Source organism: Danio rerio, chromosome 12 (genome assembly GCF_052040795.2).
Source record: "Danio rerio strain M-AB ecotype USA chromosome 12, GRCz13ab, whole genome shotgun sequence".
Lineage (NCBI taxonomy): Eukaryota > Metazoa > Chordata > Actinopteri > Cypriniformes > Danionidae > Danio > Danio rerio.
In genome coordinates, this window is record NC_141032.1 from 46,807,634 (window position 1) to 46,835,303 (window position 27,670).

Genomic DNA, 27,670 nt, shown 5'->3' on the forward strand with positions numbered 1-27,670 from the left:
ATAGGCCAAGAAAATACAAGTGGTGCTCGCTGCAGAGCCATTTGGGCGAGCTGAGCTCCAGCGAGGGGGAGCTTGAGCTTCAGCTCCACCTTTTTTGCACTTCTTCTACGAGTGAAGTCACTGGGGGTAGGGTTAGGGGTGGGGTTGGTGTACGCATTAAAACAGCTTACAGGAGGCAGAGCGAGAGCTCATGCTCCCCCTCGCTGGAGCTCAGCTCTGCTCAAATGGCTCTGCAGCGAGCACCCTCTCAGAAAATAGCCACTTTTAAATTTCTGATGGTCTTAGTACAAGATGTAACTACAGAATAGTCAAGCTTAAAATAGGAAAACGATTGAAACTCTTTGGTCATGTTTGAGTGAGATGCTAATGGTCTAACTTGATTCAGTGATCTGAAGTTAAAAGTGCTCACACCAGACCCGGAGATCAGTTGAATGTATTAAAAATGGTAGAAGTCTACTGTTTAATTTTACGATAGTCGTACAATGAGCCTGTTTTCAAAAATAAATAAAAAATAAAATGTGGAGTGTTCCATTTGTGCAGCAAAATGTGGACAACCCCAACTGCTGGGTTGTTTTAAAAAGATGTTTATGACTTAAAAATAATCAATTATTTTAATTATAAAATAATTTGTATTTATAAACAACTATTATTCATTTATTGGTTTGTTCATTTTGTGCCCAAAATTCGGCTGAAACGACCCAGAGTCTTGCTCTGTCCTCCAATAATGAAGGCAGGCAGTGAAACATGTCAAGAAGAGCACCTACAATAAGTGCTGGCAGAAATGACTTTAATGAGCAAACAAAGAGGATGTACACTAGAAAACATTACATTCAAATAACAACTGGCAGCAAACAGAAGAAACATTGGGGAATTTATACAATAGAATAATCAATTAATTATTACAGGGTTCATACACATTTTTACTACCACAATTCCATGACTTTTCCAAGACTTTCAAGTAAATTGTCTTGACCTAATGTTAGATGTAATGTCTTTGTATATGTGGTAAATAAGAAAAAACAATGCATATTCAAATTTATTACAGCATATCATAAAGCATGTAACAATTATTCATTCATTTAGTCTTTTAGTCATTTATTCTTTAGGCTTAGTCCCTGATTTATCAGGGGTCGCCACAGTGGAATGAACTGCCAACTGCTTAGTTTAAATTTATATTTCTATCTATAAAATTTGTTTATGTAACGCACTAATGTAAGACCATGGGATTGGTCATGGACAGAAAAGACAACTAACCTATATTCAAGTATACAGATATTTGTCAAACAAATTTTCAGGATTTTCCAAAACGTCATGGGTTTTACTGTTTTTTCCAAAACTTGTCCAGGCCTGGAAATTATCATGCCAAAATTCCATGACTTTTCCAGGTTTTCCATGACAGTATGAACCCTGTTATTATGAAGACACACAAACACAAAAAAAACAGACAGTCCCATATAAGTTGAATTAATGCACTAGTCTAAGCTGAAAGGACCTGTGATTCGTTCACCTTTCGAGCCTTCTGGTTTTTGAGTCGTTCGTTCATCATATCCTCTTGAGACCCAACACATTTTTTTCTTTCTTTCTTTTTTTCTGTGATTTCCTACATCCTTTGGGGTAAACTTCTACAATTTAGAGTTTTTACATTTTTACTCTGTGCATTGATTCAACTTATATGGGAGTCTCTGTGTCACAAGAATGAACGACTCAAGTTTGATGTCAGAAGAGGTGAGCTCAGCTAAACATAGACAAAAAACTCAGGTTGTTTCATGTGTGGTTAACGTTTGTGCTAGTTGTAGATGTGTTTGCAAGCAAATTGAAAAAAAGATTTGTTTATATCGATGAACGTGACTCAAAGCTCAGAGTCAGTAAAATGATCGTAACTTCCCATCATTAGTAGTTCCGCCCATTCTGTCTTCGCTGAGGCCAGCTTCCAGCCTCCACCGATGAGATTGCAGCTCTGCACAAGACTTTTGGCCAGCGGAGAAATTAAAATGGTCGTGCCCAACTGAGTCTGGTTCTCTCAAGGTTTTTTTTCTTCACTCTCCTATCGGTGAAGTTTTTTTCCTCTCTGCTGTCGCCACTGGCTTGCATAGTTCAGGATCTGTAGAGCTACGCATCAATGAGTTTGCTCTTCAGTGTTTGAACTCTCAGTAATGATTTTAAATCACACTGAACTGAGCTAAACTGAACTGAACTTAAACACTTAAAACTAAAATACCCTGATCCAGTTACTATGACCATTTATGTGAAGCTGCTTTGACACAATCTACATTGTAAAAGCGCTACACAAATAAAGCTGAATTGAATGTTGGCGTTGTCGTGCCAACTTTCTACACAGAAGCTCGCAATGCTATTCCAGCCACGGATTGGTCCACTGCTCTGGAACTGACAGTAATGAGCGCTGCTGCAGGTTGAAACTGTTTTATCTTGACATGCCTTTTAAAAAACGCAGTGCTCATGTGCGAGGAGCTGCAGAAGACGTAAGTCATGCACATCTGTCAACAGTGTTTACGTAAAAAAAACTACGAAAATATAAGATTCTGTCTCATTTCACACACACATGAGTTCTTTCTCTACACACACGCACAAGACTGAACAGTTGTAGTCCACTGCACCCGCTGTTATAGATGGACAAAGCAGAGATATCTTCATTGAAAGAGATTTCAGTTTTGAAGCTTACTGAATTCTGCACAGTTATTGTTTTTCTGTCGTTTTAGGAAAGGGCTGAGCTTTGAACTTTTGAAAGATTATAACACAGTTTCCTAATTATAAAGGTTTATTTTTCATTATTCTATTTATTTTGTACTTTTGCATCACAGGAAGTACTCTAGCTGAGAGTGATAAAACACATCTGCCTGTTAAAAAAAATAAACAGAGAACAGAGATTTTTTTTTTTGTTACTGTATTATCCCTGCTGTACCGCACATGTACCAAACAGTGACCTCAAAACCGAGGTACGTACCAAACTGTGACTAATCTGTACTGTTAAACCCCTAACAATGTTACATCTTTTTAAATTGTTAGACCTTTAAATAATAAGGTTTGGGACAATGATTTTTACAATGCTTTTACTTGAAGGAAACCAATAATAATTTACTGTAATTTTTGCAGGCTTCTTAAACCCAGCTGTACGCTGGTTGGGAGAGAGTAAGAGACCAGCTGCTGTTTCACCTGACAAAAAGATGGACAAACAGATGAAAGTCAGCATTAGTTATGTAATAGCATTGTACTGTAGTTTGTATAAACTACAGTACTACATGTGTATCTGACTTACTTGCTGTAAAATTAACTTGAGGTTGGCACTGTCAGTGAGATCTAGATGTGTAGTAAACGTCACTTTAAGTCCAACAACTAAGGGGAAAGAAAAAAGCATATGTTTTTCTAAAAATTACACACACACACATACATAAACAGCAACAAACAAGCTCAACGCAGCAGCTGTCTCATTCACACACATACACGTGCTCGCTCGCTCGGGAGTTGGGAGCAATATTGTTAGGCCGCCCACTCCCGTCCAAAATGAAACCAGTTACTGATCTCTCCCGCGCTTTATTCTGAAATTTATTCTACTTCATACCTTTTCGCTACCCTAAAACCCATTCATAACTGTAAATTATTCCCAAAATCAGAGGGGGAAATAGCTGGATAACAATCACATAGAAGTGAATAAACCTAGCCACAAGCCTAAACTTGACCTAAACGGTACACATATCTCTTGTTTCTAATAGAATGATTGGAATTTTGTTCCAGAATCAACACAGGTGTTTATTCAGGAACATGTCCTACTTGGTGAAATCAGCATGTTACTCATGTGAAATGCACCAATAGCAAAGCATAACAATTCAATAAATAATTCAAAGGTTATAATTACCTGCCAGTATTGGTGGTGCAGATGTTGTTGGTGGTGCGGATGTTGTTGTCGTTGCAAGTGTTGATGTTGGTGCAGTTGTTGTTGTGGTTTCAGGTGTTGATGTCATCTCTGGTGTTGATGTTAGTGTTGTTGTTGTCGTCGTCTCAGGTGTTGATGTTAGTGCAGTTGTTGTCGTCGTCTCAGGTGTTGATGTTAGTGCAGTTGTTGTTGTCATCTCTGGTGTTGATGTTAGTGCAGTTGTTGTTGTCATCTCTGGTGTTGATGTTAGTGCAGTTGTTGTTGTCGTCTCAGGTGTTGATGTTAGTGCAGTAGTTGTTGTCGTCTCAGGTGTTGATGTTAGTGCAGTTGTTGTTGTCATCTCTGGTGTTGATGTTAGTGCAGTTGTTGTTGTCATCTCTGGTGTTGATGTTAGTGCAGTAGTTGTTGTCGTCTCAGGTGTTGATGTTAGTGCAGTTGTTGTTGTCATCTCTGGTGTTAATGTAAGTGCAGTAGTTGTTGACGTCTCTGGTGTTGATGTTAGTGCAGTTGTTGTTGTCATCTCTGGTGTTGATGTTAGTGCAGTTGTTGTTGTCATCTCTGGTGTTGATGTTAGTGCAGTTGTTGTTGTCATCTCTGGTGTTGATGTTAGAGCAGTTGTTGTTGTGGTCTCAATTGTTGTTGTCGGTGCTGGTGTTGTTGTCACTGCAGAGGTTATTATGAAATCTCAATTTTTTTTGTCACAGTACAATATGCAGTGCAAAGCTTATAGGAAGGAGGTCAGAGCAGTCATGTCAGCAGCCGACCTCAACAGCGCCATCTAGATTGTTGCATATTATCAGTGCTTTTTGTCATTGTTTGCAGATTTCAGTCCAGATGTTGTTAATAGCTTAACCTTAGCAAATAATTGCCTTGGTAAAGAGGAAATTTACTTTCTCAAAAATGTAAATAAATAGGTGATTATCTGACAGGCAAATATCCAGAAGCTATATGCAATATTTTTTATTGAAAATTACCTTGTCTAATTTTAAAGGAGCTGTATGTAAGTTTTTGACTCTTCTAAAGAATAAAAATATCATAATATGTTTGCACATATTTTAGAGACATGCTAAGTGAACATTCTTGTTTATCTGAAAAACAATGCTGAAGTCAGATATTCTGCTTTGAAAGTGTGTTTTCCATCCCACTCTTTTTTGGATCTTTTTTGTTTTTGGTCCTTTTAACCTACCCAATGCCAGTTTAGTCCATTATATTTCAGCACTTGGGGTTGCCTCGGTGGAAAACCGCATATTTAATTCACTCATTCATCAGAAAGACTCTGATAGCATGCGTCCGTGATTGAAATGGGACCTCTGGTGGACAGTATCATATGAATTCCGAAATGAGACAGATTCAGTTCCACATAAGGTTATTATTTGGCAAATTATAAATATTACGTGGGTAAACATTAGATGAGCAGGTTGCATTGTAACCGCGTGTCCTAACAACACGATACAAGACGAGATATTGTATGTAGTGATGAGCAATTTGGCTGTTTGCTCAAGACGAAACACGACAGAAATTTAAATACAGCTATTTAGAAGCACAGAATATGCACTAACTCACAAAATGGTGAGGTTTAAAATTCATTTAATACATATTAACCCTCTTCAACATTATTAAATGCAGATGCTGAATCACTGATATGGATTTAGTTCTAACAGTTTAAATTCAAACAGTTTATTTTACTTTCAAGATCTGAGGTGAACTGTCTGCTGCTGCTTGCAGTATAAAGGCGCTTACGTTTTCTTTCAATGTTTAATGCCTTGTGACTAAATACAGGGGGCCAATGTGATCATGCACACCAACGCACAAAACGGCAGGTGTAAAAGCACCATTTTTTTAAGAAACGCCTCATGCTCTACTTTTATTTATTTATTTATTTATTTATTTGATGTGCCACATCACAACCTTCTCCACCTATCAGGTTGGCACTTTTGTTCACGTGCACGAAGCTGCTGAAGTTACCGTAAATGAAGTTTCACAAACTAATTTCGAGAGGAGCACGTGATATGATTGACTGCAGCTGGCCACTCATCTACACTCATTGGCTAGCCAATCGGATTGATCCAAACTCACTATAAATAACCTAGCTAAGATCTACTCCCTTATCTTCGTTTTCCGAAGAAACACCCCATCCACCCCTTCTCCTCCTTTCCTCTTTTGCCGAGGGGAGCTCTCGAGAACACCTGACCTCGTACTCCCCTCACATGCTTTATGGACCTGACAGGAGCCCTGGGCTAAACTATCTCCGATCTCAGGGTTCTCTCCCGTGACAGCATGCCAAACCTGCTAACTTGCTAACAAGTTGTCAAACAGTATCTAAGTGGGAACTCTTGAAACTGAACTTGGAGGCTCTATAGCGCAAAACTGTCAATGCGAGAGCACTGTTACAAGCGGGTGTCAGAAGCTTAAAGTTTTGTAGCGCCATCCAACGTCAAGGAGTGATTTTGCATACTCTTCTACACTATGCCAGTAAAAATCGATTGGGTTTGAATTTGGAAAAACATCGAGAAAACGCTGACGATAAACACAATCGAAAAGTGTCCCGTGTGTACAAGCCTTAAAGAAAATAAATGTCATGTAAAATGTCATTCAAACTCACATTGTGAGCATTTTGCACTGAATAAAGCACATAAAGTTTACCTGAGGTGATCATTGTCAGTTTTCTGTTGTTCACCTGTGAGAAATAGAAGCCATTTCTCACATCAGTTTGAAGTGTTAGTTAGGATAAAAACCCCTTTTAGTATGGAGAATATTCCTTCTATCGAGTGCCGCTGCTTTATTTAGAAAACGGTTTAAATCACTCGCTCCTGTCGTCAATATGGCAACCTGCGCTTGCGTTTGCTTTGATCCAGGAGTGCGATACTTAGTTCAACCACTGCGTGTCAAACTTACATACTAGGGATGTAACGGTATCAGAATTTCACGGTACAGTAATACCTCGGTATGAATGTCACGGTACGGTATTTATTGAATCATTTACAGGAAAAAACAAAACTTATGAAAATACTCCAAAAAAGTGCCAAAAGTGTCAATGACATACAAATTAGTCATCTATCTGTAAGCTTTGAAACAGGAACTTGAATTTTAATAACAAAAAAATATTAAACCATGTAAAAAAATTAAGTTTTAATTTAGTATTGTTGAAAACTCATCACATTCAACATTTAATCACTCACTCACTTAGATAGAGATGGCTTTAAAGGAAAATTATCATATAAATATAATCTGGTAAAAGCTGGTATCTCTGGGCATTTACAATGTCCCCTGCAACAGAACAAAAAAACCCTCTCATTTGGGACTGAGGTTTCTGGGACAAGAGAGATATGACTTGGCCCAGGTTGTTAGCAATGAGGAACGTTGTGCATTGTCTTTCCCCCACTTGAGAGGACAAACCATGAGTGAGATAGAGATCTCATGTCTGCATCAATCCGAACAGTGTGCTGTGTTTTTGCAGTCCCCATGACTGATTAGTCGTATTCCCCAACTTGCAGGCACGTGCACACAAAGTGCTCAACCTGTGCAGTGCACATGCCCTTTTTAGTCTTGGATAGAAAGTTCCCTTCCAAAATGATCAAAAGTGCCCCCGCGACGCGACATACCCTCCTTCCCCGCTTTACAGTACGCGCGCGACAACACAGCTGATAAGAACTCGCGCGACAACACCGCTATCCGAGTCATGCGACTTCGGTAATATCGAAAAAAATTAATATTGCGGTATGACGGTATTTACAATACTGTTACATCCCTATTACATACTGCACCTTTAACAATGTTTTCAGAAGTTTTTTTGGAAATTGAGACACTAATATATTTTCTGATGGCCAGATGACCATCATTCTGGCAAACAACAGTGTGCTGTAGCGAACAAAAGTGGACTTATATTCCACTTTGCAGTTATTTGTGTAATCTCTTTCATTACAGTTAAAGTTATATTATCATTGCTGTCATCATTCTAAAATGCATTTGATTATTATAATTTTTTTTACGTCTTGGAATTAGAATTTAAATGTGTGCACTGTACTGCATCTTTTCAGTTTAATTTTATTATATATACACTTAATTTTAGATAATACATTATATGAAAAGTTCTTGCATCGATGCTGACATAAAATACTCAAAAAAAAAAACCTTGGTTGAATAATGTTTTGAAACATGCAATAAAATATAAACTAATAATAAAAGGACATTACATGGAGTTCAAAATGTTTCATTGGCTTGTAAAAGAAAACCTTTTTATAAAGAGAGAGATTTTGGTCAGTCGGGTGTCTTTTGTTGCATTGCTTAAATATTTGCAATCAATATGGGTTATCATATTATCAAACATATTTGCATGAGCTAATTCCTCAGTTTTGTTTATAGTTTGTGTGTGTGTTCACATGCAGCTATTTGATCCAGATGTAGCCGATATGAGGCCATAACACAGTGGGTTTTTGTCACTGCCAGCTTTTTTACTTCAGCTTGGTGTTTCCCACGATTAATAGTAAAGTCTGTGTGAGTTGTATGATTACCTGTCTGTGGTCCACTATCCACCCTGAAGGCCCATCGGCCTAGATCATTGACATTACTGGAGGCATTGAGGTTTGAGATTGAGCTCCCGCTGTTTGAATCAGGAATCACAAAGTAATCTGTGGAGTTCATGGTGTCAAAACCAGCCTAAATGTGAAAAAACGTCAGTCATTTATTTATATATTTATTATGATGCATTCGTCTTTGGTCAGTATAGTAGCAGCTCTATTATCTAACAATAAATAGCACTCTGTATTGTCTAACCCAGCATATTGCAGACTTTTTATTTTAGCCATTAAATGGATAGAAAGAAATTTCCAAAAATCTGTTAAACACAAAAGAAAATATTTTGAAGAAAGTTGGAAACAGGTAACCATTAGCTTGGATTTATTTTTTTATTTAAGTTTCTATGGATGTCAATGGCTTGTGGTTTCCAACATGTCAACAATTTGGGTCCGAATTCCCCCGAATCTTATTGTGTTATGGGTCTGTTTTGAGCATAACATGCATTAAACCAATCAAAGTCTCATCTCCCATTCCCTTTAAGAGTCAGTTACGTCACGCCATGGCACATTTGCTATTTACATGGTTGACTTTGTAAGTGGAGAAACTGAACGCTTCACTAGCGAGAAAACAGTTAAACAGACCATATGCAGCATGAGGATAAAGAACGAGCTTCCTCCATTCGACCTCTTTACTTTCTCTTTACTTCACTGTCTTATTTTTGTGGAAACAGGAAACAGTTTTGTATGCACCACTGAAGACATCCATCAGCCTACATTTGTAAAATAGTTTTTTAATCACAAAGAGTAGTTTCAAAACTATTTCTGAGTTCAGTTCTAATTTCCAGCAAAGTATTAAATGAACAATAATAACGATGTGTGGTCAAAAAACTGAGTTGTTATATCCAAACATGTTTCCACGTTTCTTATGCCCCATATGTCCTACAGGTGGACTAATCCAAGCTTGTTTTTTATTCAAACAAATATATATATATATATATATATATATATATATATATATATATATATATATATATATATATATATATATATATATATATAATACTACTAATAATATTATCATTATATAAAAGCAGATTGTCATGTTTATGTAGAAAATAATGTTTTTGGAACATTTTAATCCTTTAATTATTATTTTTTTTATCTTTAACTTGTAAAGATATCTGTGTATTTCTGTAGATCCTGTGTGTATTAAGCAATGTGTATGCGTTTGTAAGGCACATAACTAATGCAATTTGTGCTAGACTGTAGACCTGCTTTAAACTGGTCAATAGCCAAGTCTATTTTAGTTCCTCATAATAGCAATGTGCCGACAATGTGCCTTAACACACCTTCTTTCTAGACCGGCACACCCATGAGTCCACAAAGTAGTGCAAATGGATTTGCTATTTAAACAACATGGCACAAAACGGGACAATTTGGGTTGCGTTGCTCTGAAAATTGCAACAAATCGCACCAAATATCTTCTTTTGTGAAAATCAAAAAGGATTGGATCCACTTAAGGGTGAACAACTTAAAATTTGGATAAACAAATCAATTATTGTACCGGCTTATTTAACACCAAACAGTGGCTTTACTTTTTTTTTTTTCAAAACATTTACACTAATAGTTTTATACAGTAATTAAAATAATCTTTTACCTGCACCTGAAGTCCTGTTGTAGCAATGTCTCCATAATTCATCAAAATAAATGAATAATTACTGCCTGAAATTAAAATCACTTGAAACGACGTTTCCTAAAAAAAAATGGGGAAAAAAGCATTAAACATAAAAATACTCACAATTTATGAGGGTCAATTTCTGAACTTGTGCTATTTATATTTAGTAGTAATTTCTGTGTTCCGATCACTGTGTACACAGTCAATATAATAATAATTTAAATAATTCAGTTTGAACTTGGTCTATGGCATTTTGTATTTTTGGCAACAATTCTTCAAATCAAGTGTTGACAGTAATTTCCCATGGTTATCATTCCTGGATGACAATATAAATACTTATTGCCTTCAAATTGTGAAAAAAATGACAAAATTTTCACACGATTTACATTTACATTTATTCATTTAGAAGATTACTTATCCAAAGGTGATTTGTAAGTGAGGATAAAAGAAGTACTTTAAATCATCAGAGAGTAGCTGTATTCTAATGCTATGACAATTCTAAGTCTAAGAGCTATATTTTAACAATCTAAGCACAAAGTCGTAAAAGCATTAAGGGCATGTCTGAATCCACTTTTGCCGTTTTAAAAACAGAAAAATACTATCTGCGCCCCGGTGCATGGTCTAGTAGGGTTGTACTTATTCTCTTAATGGTGTGTTTTGACTATAACATGCATTGAACCATTGAGAGTCTCATCTCCTATTCCCTTTAAGAGTCAGTTGCATCACACCATGGTGCATTTGCTGTTAACATGGTAGACTTTATAAGTGAAAAAACTGAGAGAGAAAACAGTTAACCAGACCATCTGCAGCGTGAAGATGATCTAAATCTAAACTTATTTTCATTAAAAGAATTATAAATATGCAAATAATAAATAATCCTGCCACTAATAATAGCATTATGCAAATGCAAATTGTCATGAATAACCTGAAAAAGCCCACTGAGATGAAGGCATGAAGGCAGTGGATTTTATATTTATGTAGAAGATAATAATTTTTGCAGTTTGTTAATCCTATTTTTTTTTTTCACATGTAAAGATATCTATGTAGTATGCAATGTGTAAGCGTTTGGACCACCATAGGCGCATAACTAACTTTAGACCAGCTTTTAGATTATCAAAAGCTTTTAGTTCCTCAAAATAGCAACAATGCATCTCAACACACGTACTTTTTAGACCGGCACGCCCATGAGTCCTCAAAGTGGTGCAAATGACCTTACTATGTAAACAATGTGGCGGAAAACATGAAAATAGCAACAAATCATGCCAAACATGTCTTGTGCCTTGTTGCGCCGTGTGTATGAAAGGCCTCTAAGCTACCCAATCTATGTTTGTTTGTTTGTTTTTTCCTCCAGGAGGCCACTCACCTGTGTGAAGCATACTCAGAATGTTTTCAAAAAGTACAAAATAACTTAATAATAATAATAATAATAATAATAATAATAATAAATAATGCTTTTATTTAAAGGAGCCTTTCTTGACACATAAGGTCACCGTACAGGACAGCTAGAACAATCAGTTTAAATAATGTTACACAAGAGCGTATTGGGTTGTTTCTGTGCTGCTGTGTGTGTGTGTGTCTCTCTTTTTCCCTCTCTCGTCCTGTCCCGTTCCTGTTTCCAGGTTACATGCCACAGCCCGTTCCTGTTTCCAGGTTTCCATGCCACAGCCATGTCACCCTGCAGCTCAAGACCGGTTACTCACTGAAGCTAAGCAGGGCTGAGCCTGGTCAGTACCTGGATGGGAGACCACTAGGGAACACTAGGTTGCTGTTGGAAGTGGTGTTAGTGAGGCCAGCAGGGGGCGCTCAACCTGTGGTCTGTGCGAGTCCTAATGCCCCAGTAAAAGTGAAGGGGACACTACACTGTCAGTGGGCGCCGTCTTTCGGATGAGACGTTAAACCGAGGTCCTGACTCTCTGTGGTCATTAAAAATCCCAAGGCACTTCTCGTGAAAGAGCAGGGGTGTAACCCCGGTGTCCTGGCCAAAGTCCCTCAATCGGCCCTTACGATCATGGCCTCCCAATCATCCCCTCTCCACCGAATTGGCTCTATCATTGTCCCTCCACTCCACCAATAGCTGGTGTGTGGTGAGCGCACTGGCGCCGTTGTCCTGTGGCAGCCGTCGCATCATCCAAGTGGATGCTGCACACTGGTGGTGGTGTGAAGAGACCCCCCCTCATGATTGTGAAGCGCTTTGGGTGTATGGCCATACACAATAAATGCGCTATATAAATACACATTACATTTACATTTACATTTACCCCGCCCTAATTGAACGTGCTGCGTGCGTGCGCTGTGGTTGGTGCTGGCAGAAGTCAGCATCTTTTGAAAAGGAACCGACGGAGTCAGATCGCTGGTTGGAGAGACGGAGAGTTTTCTAAGAGTGTGGCGTTCGTGTGAAAAACATATCATAGTGCTTCTGTTTGTTTATAAATTGTGAACATTAAGGTGTTCTCTCCCTTTTTCCTCTCCCCTCCAATTTTTTTTGTGACTGTCAAATACCCTGTTTGATAAAGCTGTGAGCTGAGCGCCATAGGGTCTGAGTGCCATTTACTTTGACACTGATTTTCTCCTGTTTTTTCGTTTAATTAAGGAGTAAGGGTAGTGTTTGTAATTTATTTTCTTCATTTATTTGTGATTCAGTAGGTAAGTTATCTTCGGGGTGGAGTTAGTAAATGTTTTGTTTATTATTTTGGCCTTGCTCAGCCCTGAAGCTTTTTGTTTGCGCTCATTTATTTGTTTATTGTAAATACAAACCTTTTCCACCTTCTCACAATAAAAGAACCTTAAAGGTCATTTCAAAATCAAACCTGCTAACTGTTCATTTATTTTCTCTACAATTTTTATGTTCGACTTCAGCCCTAGACCTTTTTTTGAGGTCGTAACAATAAAAACACAATAAAGGTACCAGACTTACTGTGTTGGTTAAGGCATAGTAGGCAACTTTATTCCACGTTGCAACTACGACCCAAGAAGCAGTGAAGATCAGATTTGGGAAATAAGTGTTGATATCCTGAGTGGCACGAGTGAGAACACTTCCATTAGTGTATTGATTATAAGAGACGACTCCTCTCTGACGGTTATCAAGGTCAGTCCAGAGTCCAGCAATTATATCTTGACTTCCATTAGCTGGAAATGAGTAAGGAGCATACTGTGTTGAAGCCTGGCTGAATGTGAGGTGTCCATTATTATTAACCTGAAACATGAGAAATACTGTTAAAATCACAACCACGTGTTTAACTGATTACTATTTTTAAAGAGGCATTCACAACTCATTTAGACTTTGAATTAAATTCTTACATAAATCTGCTGGTATGTGCGGCCAAAGAACTGAAACGGACTCAACAGTGTAATAGCAGAGGAGCTTCCTTCATCCGAAGCAGGATTTATTGTATCGAATGCAGCTGAACCGAATGGGTAGAAGATTCCTGGTGCTGCTCAAAGAATTAAAATATTTCTGTTAACATTTTATTATGTTTGAAGAGATTAATGTTTGATTCAGGCAGTGAAAACTTTTGCTAAACATGATTAAACTGATTGAGAGATCTCTTAATCTGCTGTATGCTACTGTATGTGACCTTTCAGCTCACACTGAGACATTTTTAAAAAGAATGCACCTTTAATTGAAAACCACCTGTCAATGACATTCCAGTTGTTGGTGTAATAAATTGCATTGTTTATCTTAATTATTTTTTTAAAAAAGCATATAGTTATCTAGTTGGTAATATTATATTAAGAGAAATGCAGCACTATTATGTGTATTTATAAAAAGTTAATATTAGTATCGATGTTAGTAGCCTCCTTTTTGGTCTGGCTCGTTCTTGCATCCCAGGCTCATTAGAATTATGTGCCCAGGACTACATTTTTTGAGAACTGACAAATATGTACCCTGGACTATGCTATCTAGTTTTTGCTATCACAAATCCACTAGAGGATGCAGTGTACATTGTGAACAATCTCAGATACATTACTGGGAAGCGGTGATGTGTTCTTGTGCGTGTCCATGAGGGAAATCAGCCAACTTGTTGTTGTGCATAATATATCTGGTTGATATCAACTGACCCACACACCTCCTTCTCTAAACCCAACTTATATTGTTTTCAAAAGCAAACTAGAAGAGAAAAGCCATTGCAGTCGTGTGCTTCTACTGTTATCTCAAACTGACGTTTTTTTTTTGTTTTGTTTTTTCCTGGTATCTGAAACTGTCATTTTTCGACTCAAAACCCAAGTCTAACGACATTTCTGGTGAGCTACTAGGCAAACCAGTCATACCAGATAAGCAGATAAGCAGTCAGTGGTAGTGATTCATAGCATTTGTTTTAGTCATAAAATGCAGACATATGTATGGCAGCAAACAAATATTTCTCAAGAAATTTCTCTGGGTACATTTTCCCAATGAGCCTGTGTTGCGTTCTTGAGGTTCTGCTCTCTTTGTCTTTCTTACTCCGTCTCAGGTAACTTTTTACATTTAGCTGGGTACAGTTAATATTATATTTATATTTTTTCATACATTCATTCTGTAACCAATTTAGTCGTAACCATTACAAAATATTGTCATGAAATCATTTAATTTTGAATCACTAACACTTTAGATTAGCTAGTTATCAGATCATTAATAAACTGTTAGTTAATGAGTTATAAATGACTTGTTAAATAAACGTCAATAGTGTGTTGATTTTTTATAACTGTACCTTATAGATAGCCAATAGATAACTTGCAAGCTGTTCTAAATGACTTTATTTTAATGACTTTTAACTACACCTAATAAATTATTAATAGATCATGAACAAACTGTTAGTAAATTACTTAGTAAAGACTTGTTAAGTATGAATTAGTATATATATATATATATATATATATATATATATATATATATATATATATATATATATATATATATATATATATATATATATATATATATATATATATATATATATATATATATATATATATACATATATATATATATATATATACATATACATATATATATATATATATATATATATATATATATATATATATATATATATATACATACATATACATATATATGAAAAACAGCAAATGGAATGAACAATTTCAAGCTACAGAAATTTGTTGTCATGTTTAAAATATAAAATGTTTGTACCTTAACCTTGTTCCACTCATATTTTACCAAAGAAACTCCACAGTTGAAATGTTGAACATTGTGTTTAATGTATAGATTAGAAACACACATACTGAGCCATCACATGGCAGAACAGCAGTATACAAGAATACAAACCCATGAGGTTTGGGCACTTTTTGTGCTAAACATGAAAGTTTTACTCGATCTTAGTGCGGCATTTGACACCATTGACCACAATATCCTCATAAATCGTTTAAAGTCTACAGGTGTCCAGGGACAGGCTCTACAATGGTTTAAGTCATACTTAACTGACCGCTACCAGTTTGTGAATCTTAATGGACAGCCTTCACAAATCTGCCCAGTAAAGTATGGGGTGCCTCAAGGATCAGTTTTAGGCCCTTTACTGTTTACAATTTACATGCTACCTATGGGAGACATTATTAGAAGACATGGGATCAGCTTTCACTGCTATGCAGATGATACTCAATTATATATTTCCACTAAACCTGACGAGACGTCTGAACTTTCTAAACTAACTGAGTGTATCAAAGACATCAAAGACTGGATGACCAACAATTTTCTTCTCTTAAACTCCGACAAAACAGAATTATTACTTATTGGGCCTAAATCTTGCACACAGCAGATCTCGCAATTCAATTTACAATTAGAGGGATACAAAGTTAGCTTTAGCTCTACTATAAAAGATCTGGGTGTCATATTAGACAGCAATCTAACTTTTAAAAACCATATATCCCATGTCACAAAAACTGCCTTCTTTCATCTGAGAAATATCGCTAAATTACGTAATATGCTATCCATCTCAGATGCAGAAAAGCTAGTCCATGCTTTTATGACTTCGAGACTGGATTACTGTAATGCTCTATTTGCTGGCTGCCCAGCATCCTCTATTAACAAACTTCAATTAGTACAAAATGCAGCAGCCAGAGTTCTGACCAGGTCTAGAAAATATGATCATATAACCCCAATTTTATCCTCCTTACACTGGCTGCCTGTTAAGTTTCGTATTGAATTTAAAATATTACTTCTCACCTATAAAGCTCTAAATAATCTAGCTCCTGTTTATCTAACCAACCTTCTGTCTCGCTACAAACCAACTCGTTCTTTAAGATCTCAAAATTCAGGGCTTCTGGTAGTACCTAGAATAGCAAAATCAAGTAAAGGAGGTCGAGCCTTCTCTTTCATGGCTCCTACACTCTGGAATAGCCTTCCTGGTAATGTCCGAGGCTCAGACACACTCTCCCAGTTCAAAACTAGATTAAAGACCTATCTGTTTAGTAAAGCATACACTCAGTGCATCACCTAGCGGGTTCCACACTGGCTTCTACATCTTGCTTATATACACTATGAACAGCAGCTACGCTAATTATTCTCTTTATTCTCTATTTTCACCTGGGGATACTCATCCCGAGATCCTCAGATTAGGCGGAGTCACTGATTGGATCCAAGACCAGCGACGTGATGATCCCAAGGATTCCATATCCGGGACCAGGCCATATCCTGAGCTGCTGCTGCGCTGATGGTCGTGGGGAGTGGAGAACATGTGTCTGATTCCAGCGACGCTCCAGGGACAGACGAGTCTTCATTGAGGCCATCTTCCAGCATAAACCACGGCGAATGAAGTTCTGCACAAGACTTTTGGCCAGCGGAGAAATTAAAATGGTCGTGCCCAACTGAGTCTGGTTCTCTCAAGGTTTTTTTTTCTTCACTCTCATCAGGTGAAGTTTTTTTTCCCTCTCCGCTGTCGCCACTGCCTCGCATGGTTCAGGATTGGTAGAGCTACGCATCGATGAATTTGCTCTTCAGTGTTTGAACTCTCAGTAATGATTAAATCACACTGAACTAAGCTAAACTGAACTGAACTGAACTTAAACACTAAAACCTGAACCACACTGTTCCAGTTACTATGACCATTTATGTGAAGCTGCTTTGACACAATCTACATTGTAAAAGCGCTATACAAATAAAGCTGAATTGAATTGAATTGAAAAACAAAATAAGTAAAAAAAAATATATATTTTATTTAAGTTCCACAAAGTTTCACTGGTGTTATTAGATGGTGAACAACTGATCGGTAAAGTGTGAGTTATATATTAGTTATGTGTTAGTTATTAGCTTATGTATGTTACTGGGACGTTATTCGAAAGTTGCAACTATTCCTCGTTTACTAACAGCTAATAAATAAAGAATAGTTGAAACTATAGAATGACATCCAAATAACATATATAAACTATTAACTGATACTTAACAAGTCTTTAGTAAGTAATTTACTAACAGCTTGTTCATGATCTAATAATTGATTAGGTATAGTTATAAATCATTAGGTACAGTTATAAATAATTAGCAAACTATTAACTTTTATTTAAGTCATTTATAACTCATTAACTAACAGTTTATAAATTATCTAATAACTAGTTAAAACAGATAGTTATTCTAAAGTGTTACCCAATGCTCTTACACATAGAAATAAGACTTCAATTCAGTCTTGACTTTTCACGTTACTTTACCTTAGTAACAGCGAATAAAATAAAAACTTTTGTTAACGTGTTGAGCATTTGCTAATAAATAATGGTTTGTTTTAATTTTCTTGTCGTTTACACAGAAACATCTGAAAGTACAAAAACCTGTTGTCAATGTGTTCTGCGACTTTATGAATAAATTAGCTTTCCTACTGAAATGCTGCCTTGAAAAAACAATAAAATTTCAGAACATTTAAATCAGAGATTCCCAAATATTTCAGCCCAAAGCCCCCAAAACAACAATCCCAGTTACTCTCGACCTGGAAGGGGTTATAAACAAAGACCATAGAATACACAAGACATGTCACTCGTATAGTTTTAAATGGGGAAAAGTGTAATGATTACTATGGCGAATGAAGGAGTCAATTATCGATCGCTATATACTGACGGAGAAGCTCATATAATATATTTACGACAGTTTAGTGGTCAACAAACACACTAGAATCTTAACAAATACCTGCTCCACAGACATACAAAATATATCTACATGAAATCTGAATTTTTAAGTGAACCAAAAGCACTTGAAAACAAAAGTTCTTTAGTTTTGTAATCTGTATGAAATGAACGCGAAGTACAGTCTGTCCTGTCAAACACATATTACATGAAAGCAACAACTCAAACGCCACAAACTTGTAAACAAAGATTCGCTGTAACTTCTGGAGGAGATTCGCCATGATTCGCCACTAAGTCGTAGATTACTACAGAAGACCAGCACGATCAGATGATCATTGTCCAGAGGATGATATGTGTAACGCTTAAGTTCCATACTGACATCGAACCAGCACAACTAAAGACTCATTATCAAGACGATTCATTTTTTAAGCACTATGAGTTGACTCTTTTATAGATGATTCAATAGTTTTAAGTTAAAAAATCTAAGTTTTAAAATTTTAAATCTAGTTTTAAGCCTTATCTGGATATTTCACTTCACTGAGCGCTGTGTTACATACTACATGGAAGGTCATTTTCAAAAACCCATAATAGGAGCTGAAAGGAATAATGAAATTGAATATAATGGAAATCAATAAGCAACCCAACCTGTCCTCCTGGGGCGGTCCCAACCCCCACTTTGGGAATCACTGATTTAAATCACAGCTTTACAAATACACTGAAAGTTGCACTAGTTGCACTGCATCCACACTATTCAATCTGTATTTTACATACAGTCTGTACACACAGACCCAAATCCTCCCCAATACAATGACAGATTGTCATGATAGATCTTATGAAATAATTTTAGCTGCCAGTATAGGTATAGAACTACTGCATTACCTGGCGTAGTTGACACTGGAGGCACAGTTATAAAACTTGCATCTGAAAAAAACAAATGGAAATTAATAGACAAAGAGATATAGATGTTAAGTAAAATTTAAAACATTGATGAACACTATTCACCTATACACTGTAACAAATAAATCCGTAAAATTTATTTTAAAAAACGGCAGCTGTGGTTGCCAGTAATTTACCGTTAAAAACATGGTACAAACCGTAAAAGTAATTTTTCATTTTTACGGTAAATTACCGTATTTTATAAATTTATAGACGTAGTCTGTGTTTTGAATGATCAACATCTACACATCTTTTGTTAAACATTTAGACATGTTAGCACACTCACATGCAGGTGGTGATGAGGAAGTTACATAATGAGCCAATGCACATCACAATCAACTTTTCCCACAAGCAGAAAAGAGTATCGGCATATAGAAGGTGCTCAGTGTCATTCACACAGCTACTAAACACCAGTATGGTAACACGCATAAAATTAAAGTCATGAAATAAACATTGTTTATCAACATTAGATGTAACATAAATCTCTAATGTACATAACTGATGGGGAAACAACTAAAAAGATCCATATTAATGTCAATAAAATGCATAAAAAGTGATGTGCCATGCAGGGAATTCTTGGAAAGTCAATTTACATAAGGAAATATACTGTTAACCAGGTTATGGATTTGTACTGTAGCATTTTTTACAGTTTTTTACCGTTGAAATCACGGCCACTTTTTACAGTGTACAGTATTCCCGTAATTGTACTTGATTAACTGCTTATAAACAACTGATTTAAAAGGTCTTCTGCTTCTGCATATTAAATTTAGTGGTAACACATCACAAAAAGGTTTTATTAGCTAATGTTAGTTAATGTGTTTGCTAACATGAACAAACTACTACGATCATTATTATTCATTCACTCATTTTTCTTTTCGGCTTAGTTCCTTTATTAATATGGGGTCGCCACAGTGGAATGAACCGCCAACTTATCCAGCACATATTTTCCAGCAGCAACCCATCACTGGGAGACATCCATACACACTCATTCACACACTCATACACTACGGACAATTTTAGCTGACCCAATTCACCAATACCACATGTTTTTGGACCCAGCCGGGGCTAAAACCAGCGACCTTCTTTCGCTGTTCTTTTCGCGATTGTTAATAATAATAATACATTTTATTTGTGTAGCACTTTTCCAACATACATGCAACTCAAAGCGCCTCACAAACAGCAACAAAAAAACATTAAAATAGACCACATAAACTTGACACATGTACTCGGATAAAAGCATTCATGCAGGCCCGGCCCTAACCAATTTGGCGCCCTAGGAAAGATTTCAGATGGCACCCCGTCACATCGCAGTAAATTCCACTGCTAGTGTATAGTTATAAGAAACTAAAAAGCTTTTTGATCGACTACTACAAGCTGGAAAAACGTCAGATAAAAATGCCAATGCAATTAACATTATTGCTAAATATATCTAATATTTACACACTTGCTTGAGGAAGTAATGATGGAGATAGTTATATTACTATTACTATGTTCCATAACATCTATGCACTTCTATAACATTAGCTGACATTAAAACTAACAGATAGCACTATAGATATTTATTGATTAGCAATGTTATGCCATATCTGTCAACGTTGGGATGTAAAAAAATATGGGACAACAAATAGCTTCAAATGATAGAATACATAGAAAACATTTGAAAATATTGACAATAAAATAAAAGGTTTAACCTATTAAAAACAATGGCGTATACAGAAATTAAATAAAGCTACAAAACCTATTTAACTTTTAATTGTATTTGAATATTGATCAAAGTTACTATAGTTATTTAGTGAAGAGCAGCAAATTAATCTCTTTGTGTTTTGTTTGATAACAGTGGTGTCACTTTAAGAATGCACAGATCTATATAAATGAATAAATGAATGAAGCATTCGACTACTTAGCAACGGTTTGTGCTCATTTAAGACAAAATTAGTTGTGTTTAAAATAAAACACGCAGGACAGAGCAAAAAATAAAAAATAAAAACGAAAAAAATAAGCACTTTTTCGACGGTCCCTTACTGAGAGCTCCACTCTCTCCCGGCTAAACAGAGCTGTGGTCATAATTTCGAGCGAAAAAAAAAAAGGAAAAAGACAGCTCTGAAACATAACCAGCTTTGTCTTTTTGTAGCAAACACACTTTAGATCTTTTTAGGGTAAGAGGTTTTTTGAGTTATTGCCGTATATCACTGAATGTGTCAGAAATATCAAGAACAAAACCAACTTAACCGCGCTCATTTCTGGCGCCCCCCTGGATGTACAGCGCCCTTAGCATTTGCCTATACTGCCTATGCTACGAGCCGGCCCTGCATTCATGTACACAAAATATAAGCATATATCCACATGATCACGCACACAATAGTCCTTACATATGCAAGCACACACTATACATGCATACATACATAAACCTACAACAAAATAGATAAAATGCATACACCTTACAAACTTGTGTATTCATACGCAATTTTTCAAAAGATGTGTCTGAACACGCTTTTTAAAAACATGAATACTAGGGGATTCTTTCACTTCAAGAGGGAGACAGTTCCAAATTTTAGGAGCATAATGGCTAAAAGAAGTGCTGCCAGATTGCAATATCGAGTAATATTCTATAAATCAAGCACTAGAAGAGAGTAGCAAACGGTTTGGATTATATTTTGATAAACAGTCAGAAATGTAGGAAGGTGTCATGTTGTGTAGTGCTTTATGAACTACTGTAATAAAAGCATCTTAAAATCTATCCTTTGGTGCACAATAATAATGTTGATTATTATTATCATTAATAATATAATTTCAGATAAGTGTATAAGGTTAATTGCAAACAAGTGTGTATCATTTTTTATTGCAGAGGAAACATCTCTCTAGTTAACAATTGAAAGTTTATTGATCAATACAGTCAGGGGGATCTTTTTCAGCAAATACACTTGTGTTGCATGCAGAGATGGATTTTCGATGGAAATTTTCTTTGGTTTCACAGATAAGGCATAAAGAGACCATTCATGAAAATTTGCCCAGCATACACTCAACATTCTTCAAAATATCTTCATTTATTAATTTTCCTTTAGCTTAGTCCTTTATTTATCAGGGGTCACCACAGCGGAATGAACCACCAACTATTCCACCATATGTTTCACGCAGTGCATGCCATTCCAGCTGCAACCCATAACTGGGAAACATTCATCCACACTCATTCACACATACACTATATGGCCAATTTAGTTTATTCCCCTTTAGCGCAAGTCTTTGGACTGTGGTATACCCGGAGTAAACCCACGCCAACACGGGGAGAACATGCAAACTCCACACATAAATGTCAGCTGGTCCAGCTGGGACTTGAACAAGCCTTCTTACTGTGATGTGACAGTCCTAACCGCCCAAAATATCTTTAAATAGATGAAACTCAAATAGGGTGAACTTTTCCTTTAAGTCTAGTCCAAGATTAAAATGTGTATATAATAATATACTCAAACACAATGAGGAGCTCAACATAAGCTTACCTGCACAGTATGCCTCAATGCAGCCAACAGGCCGGACAAAAGCATAGACATAATAACCTCCTGAACAGGCTTTGACTGTGATGGAATTAGACACGAAAGCGCAGCCGTTACCCGAAGAACCGCAGACAGTTCGAGAGACCACTCCATCCTGAACTGTTGGATGTCCTCCCACCAGCACCAGTGCATAATAAGAGCCACAACTATACAAAGGAGCCGATGAGACTGCCATTTGAGTACTCTGACCATTAATGAAGAGACGATACCAGCCATTCCATGGGATATGATAGTCACAAAATGTCTTAGAGGGAAGTCGATTGGGATCGACATTGCTTGTAGATCTCCTTGATTCATCCAGTACAGTGTAGTTAAAGCAGGGGTCAAAAGAGAGGACTGTGAAAACATAAAACATCAATTATGAAAGTATTATTCATTTAGACTTGTGCAAAGATTGATCAGTGCTGATTGTTTACATTATTTTGGGGCAGGACTGCCATATAACTACAGAGTATATCCAGGAATCAGAGGGTGCAACTCAGTACCTTTTAAGACCTTTTTTTAAGACTCTTTCCATACATTTTAAGACTATAACATCTTTAGGTTTCAACCGAAAAACACAGGCAAGATTTTAATAATAATAACAATAATAATAACTGCTTACATTTATGTAGTGCTTTTCTAGGCACTCAAAGCACTTAACACAATGGGGGGGGGGTATGGGGAGGGTTAGGGAGGGTTAGGAGGCCATGATGGACAGAGGTCGTTGGGCAAACTTGGGCAGGATGCCTGGGTTAAACCCCCTACTCTTATTCGAAGAACACTTATTTTTAACAACCACAAAGAGTCAGGATGTCGGTTTAACGTTTCATCCAAAAGATGGCGCTCACTGATCAGTACAGAGTCCCTGTTCTTATACTGGGGCATTAGGACCCACAAAGACCGCAGCTTGGGCGCCCCTCTGGCCTCAACTAACACCACTAGCAACCTAGCTCCCATGTGGTCTCTCGTCCAGGTACTGACCGGGCGCAGCCTTGCTTAGCTTCAGTGGGTGACCATGTGAGGGTTGCAATTTTAACTTACATATTTACTGAATATTAATGTAAGAAACTAATCCAAAACTAAGTACAGAAATAACAGTGATGCTTTAGTTAATGTAATAAACAAAGCAGCATGACGTGAAATCTAACAAGATTTTATTGATTTCATAAACTACACAGCATCCTGATATTCACAAATTTAATTCAGGAAAACTTTAGCATATAACCATACACTGCATAGTCAAAAATGATTTAAAGTTGATTACCTTGTAAAATAGCATTTAAAACTTTTTAAGGACCTTAAATTTCTCTACATTGATTTAATAACATTTAATATTTTTTAAAACCCAGCGGATACCCTCAACTAAGATACTAAGCATTTACCAATCACTACTCAAAGTTTGCTTGAACTGAAGTTGCTGCAGAGTTGTGTTTCAGAATAATTATGTACTGTGTGTTTCTCACTGTCCCCTCTGCCCGTCTCAGCACAATGGGAAGTAGAGCTTTCAGTCGCTCTGCTCCTAAACTCTGGAATTTTCTTCCTCCTAACATCCGCAGTATTGACTCTCTGCCCAGTGTTCAAACCAAGACTTAAAACCCTACTACTTTACATTTTGTATGTTGTCTTTGTATTTCATCCTCTTCTCTATTTTTATACTCTCAGTTTATCTATTAAATTATTGAATTGTGTATATGTACGCTACCGGTCAAAAGCTTGGGGTCAATTTTTTTATTGAGTTAATTCATTAAAAAAAATGTTAAAACTGTCTTTAATTAAGAAAATGATTATGTTCATTAAGGTGGCATTTATTACATTTTAAAAATTGTTAAATATTTATTACAATTTTAAATAAATAAATAAAATTGTATTATTATTGAATGTAGTTTCAAATAAATTATTACTCCTGTCTATATAGCTTTTATTACTATTATATTAATAATAATAATAATAATAATTATTATTATTATTATTATTATTATTATTATTATTATTATTATTGTTATTGTTATTATTATTATTATTATTAGTTTTATTATTATTATTATTGTGATTTCAGAATGATCATGTGACTGAAAACAAGTAATAAAGCGTCTATATTAAAATTACTGGAATAAATAAAATTAAATGATAAACTACTTTTTAACAGTTATTTTATAGAGCAATAACATTTCACTATTTTACAATTTGTACTGTATTTTTTATTAAATAAATACAGACTTGTTGAGCAGAAGTCATAATATCATACTGACCCCAAATTTTTGTTCATGTGTGTGTGTGTGTGTGTGTGTGTGTGTGTGTGTGTGTGTGTGTGTGTGTGTGTTTGTGTGTGTTGTGCAGTGACCTTGGGTTTCCTGAAAGGCGCTTTAAATAAAATGTATTATTATCATTATTATTATTATTATTATTATTATTATTATTATTATTATTATTATTATTATTATTATGTTTACAGCTGAATCTGAATATTAAGTAGGTTTTATGCTTCTTTCATCTTTCACTCACAGTAAAATAACAATAGGAGAAGCTTGGCTATGCAAATGTTGCTGACATCATACTCCACGTTTTAAAACAGAAGCATACAATCATTTTTAAATTAAAGTTTACCAAGACAATTTTTTCTCATTGTGTTTACTTTCACCAATTTATTTTCACCTTAAGACTAACAATGTGCACCAGCAAAAAAAAACTGACTTTTATTTTATATGCACATTAAACAATTCTGTAAACAATCATTGGTTCAGATGAGCCTAAAATTGCTCTTTTTGAACATGCAATGCTAGAAATTTACATAATCTTTATTTACCCTAATTCTGATTAAGAAGTACATGTTTTTTATTACAAGTCACAATCTTACAAATTAAGAAGTCTTTTAGTAATTCGTTGATTTTTGCATAATGCTTCAGTTTTCAGAGGTAGGTGCTATTGGCGAGAGGGACATTCTCATTTGTGAAAGCATTTTATTAACAACTACACTACCTGACAAAAGTCTTGTCACCTATCCAAGTTTTAGGAACAACAAATAATAATTTGACTTCTGGTTGATCATTTAAGTGGCTTACATGAAAGGCAAAAGCCTCTAGATTACGCTTATTTGACCAAAACAAAATATGATCATGCCATGACTTCTAATGATTTGATTAAACTCAGGCAAAAGTTCTGTCACTGAACAGAAATAATGTCCAGTGTAGAATATAAAGTCCTGCTGCAGTGGAAACAGAATGAATATTGTGTCTGACTCCATCATGAGCTTGGAGGACTGCATCCATACATCTCTGCAATGACTCAAATCACTGATTAATAAAGTCATCTGGAATGGCAAAGAAAGCGTTCCTGCAGGACTCCCAGAGTTCATCAAGACTCTTTACCTTCATCTCCAATACCTCCTCCATCATCTTACCCCTGACATGCTCAATAATGTTCATGTCTGGTGACTGGGCTGGTCATCCTGGAGCCCCTTGACCTTCTTTACTTTAATGTGAAGGCTGAAGTATGAGAAGGAGTGCTATCCTGCAGGAGAATTGTCCCTCTCCTGTGGTTTGTAATGTAATGGGCAGCACAAATGTCTTGATACCTCAGGCTGATGATGTTGTCATCCATTTTGCAGATCTCTCGCATGCCCCCATACTGAATGTAACCCCAAACCATGATTTTTAGACTGATTTCTTAAGTCCATGCTGGCTCCAGTAGGTCTTCTGCAGTATTTATGGTGATTGGAATGCAGTTCAACGGATGATTCATCACAAGAATTCTGCTGTTTTTATAGAAGTCAAGTTTCTAGAAGCTTTCTTGACGCTCTTACAACTGGGATCGTCGACAAGACTTTTGTCATGTAGTGTACTATAACAATAATTCCAGCATGTTGGGCTCGTTCAGTTCAAAATATTAATCTGGTTTTAATTTGAAGAACTACAATTTCCTGTCAGTAATGTTGATGGTTGTTGTGGGTGAGGATAGTGATGACGGTAAGTTTCACATGTGTATTTTTTCTCTCTTTATATCAACACTTTGAAAAATTCTGAAACAACAGGAACAAAACCTTACCAAGTGGCAAGACTGATATGAACACCAGCAGGTGTTGTGAAACTGAAGACAATCTCATGGTGATTAAGTAAATGATGGCAAAATCTTCTGTAACCAGAAAGAATCATGTACAGTATTATTAAGCAGATTCAGTTTATTAGAACTTCATGTTAAACTGCTTTGAAACAATCTACATTGTAAAAGCGCTACAGATATAAAGATGAATATCATAAACACATTTATTACACTGTTCTCTGGAATACTTAATTCTGATTGGTCAGTTACAACATTACAATGTTTCATAGATATTGCCAAATAACAACAGCTGAGACTAATAACCCAAGGTCTCCCGGGTACTACAAACTATCTTGTGCATTTGTAAATACAGTTAAAGTCAAAATTATTGGCCCCCCCTTTTTATTATTTTTTAAAAATATTTCTCAAATGATGTTGAACAGAGCAAGGAAATTTTCACATTATATCTGATAATATTATTTCTTCTGGAGAAAGTTTTATTTGTTTTATTTCAACAAGAATAAAAGCAGCTTTTAATTTTTTAAAAGCCATTTTAAGGTCAAAATTAATAATCCCTTTAAGCTATTTTTTTTGATAGTCTTCAGAAAAAAGCATCATACAATAACTTAACTAATTACTCTAACCTGCCTAGTTAACCTTTAACCTAATTAAGCCTTTAAATATCACTTTAAGCTGTATAAAGTGTCTTGAAAAATATCTAGTCAAATATTATTTACCATCATCATGGCAAAGATAAAATAAATCAGTTATTAGATATTAGTTGTTAAAACTATTGTTTAGAAATGTGTTGAAAAAATCTCTCTGTTAAACAGGCATTGTAGAAAAGCATAAACAGGGGGGCTAATAATTCAGAGGGGGTAATAATTCTGACTCCAACTGTATAATAAGTACCCCTGTATATTAACAAAATTAAAGACAGAAGAGATTTACTGACCTCAGACTGTGTCTTCTGCTCTTCTTCCTAATGCGGGTTTGCAGATTTTCACTGGTCTTAAATGTGTGCCAGACCTGCGCTGAAGACGAAACTCTT

At 35.9% G+C, this 27,670-nt stretch overlaps 1 protein-coding gene across 3 annotated transcripts; it reads right to left on the reverse strand.

Moving 5' to 3' along the window:
• Window positions 1-771: 771 nt before the first annotated feature.
• LOC100536083 (uncharacterized) lies at window positions 772-27,670 on the reverse strand. Of its 3 annotated transcripts, XR_015504584.1 has the most exons (12): window positions 27,575-27,670; window positions 26,626-26,712; window positions 22,549-22,938; window positions 18,998-19,039; window positions 13,376-13,509; window positions 12,993-13,271; window positions 10,061-10,156; window positions 8,401-8,545; window positions 4,372-4,552; window positions 3,872-4,231; window positions 3,275-3,351; window positions 2,803-3,171 (listed from the first exon to the last, which is right to left on the reverse strand). XR_015504584.1 is itself a non-coding variant. In XM_087276931.1 (11 exons), exons 2-11 carry the CDS (start codon window positions 26,681-26,683, stop codon window positions 3,094-3,096), a joined length of 1,980 nt encoding a protein of 659 aa, XP_087133057.1. In that variant the 5' UTR covers window positions 26,684-26,712; window positions 27,575-27,670; the 3' UTR covers window positions 772-3,093. The 3 variants fall into 3 exon arrangements, 1 of the variants encoding a protein (XP_087133057.1); XM_087276931.1 differs by having other exon boundaries at window positions 772-3,171; window positions 3,872-4,552; XR_015504585.1 differs by lacking the exons at window positions 2,803-3,171; window positions 3,275-3,351; window positions 3,872-4,231; window positions 4,372-4,552 and adding an exon at window positions 5,780-6,787 and having other exon boundaries at window positions 7,649-8,545.

Coding starts and splice junctions, on each gene's coding strand:
- LOC100536083 (XM_087276931.1), bottom strand. CDS start 26,683: ATGAGATTGTCTTCAGTTTCACAACACCTGCTGGTGTTCATATCAGTC. Junction 13,272..13,375: donor GCACATACCAGCAGATTTAT/GTAAGAATTTAA, acceptor CTCATGTTTCAG/GTTAATAATAATGGACACCT. Junction 4,553..8,400: donor GGATAGTGGACCACAGACAG/GTAATCATACAA, acceptor TAACCTCTGCAG/TGACAACAACACCAGCACCG.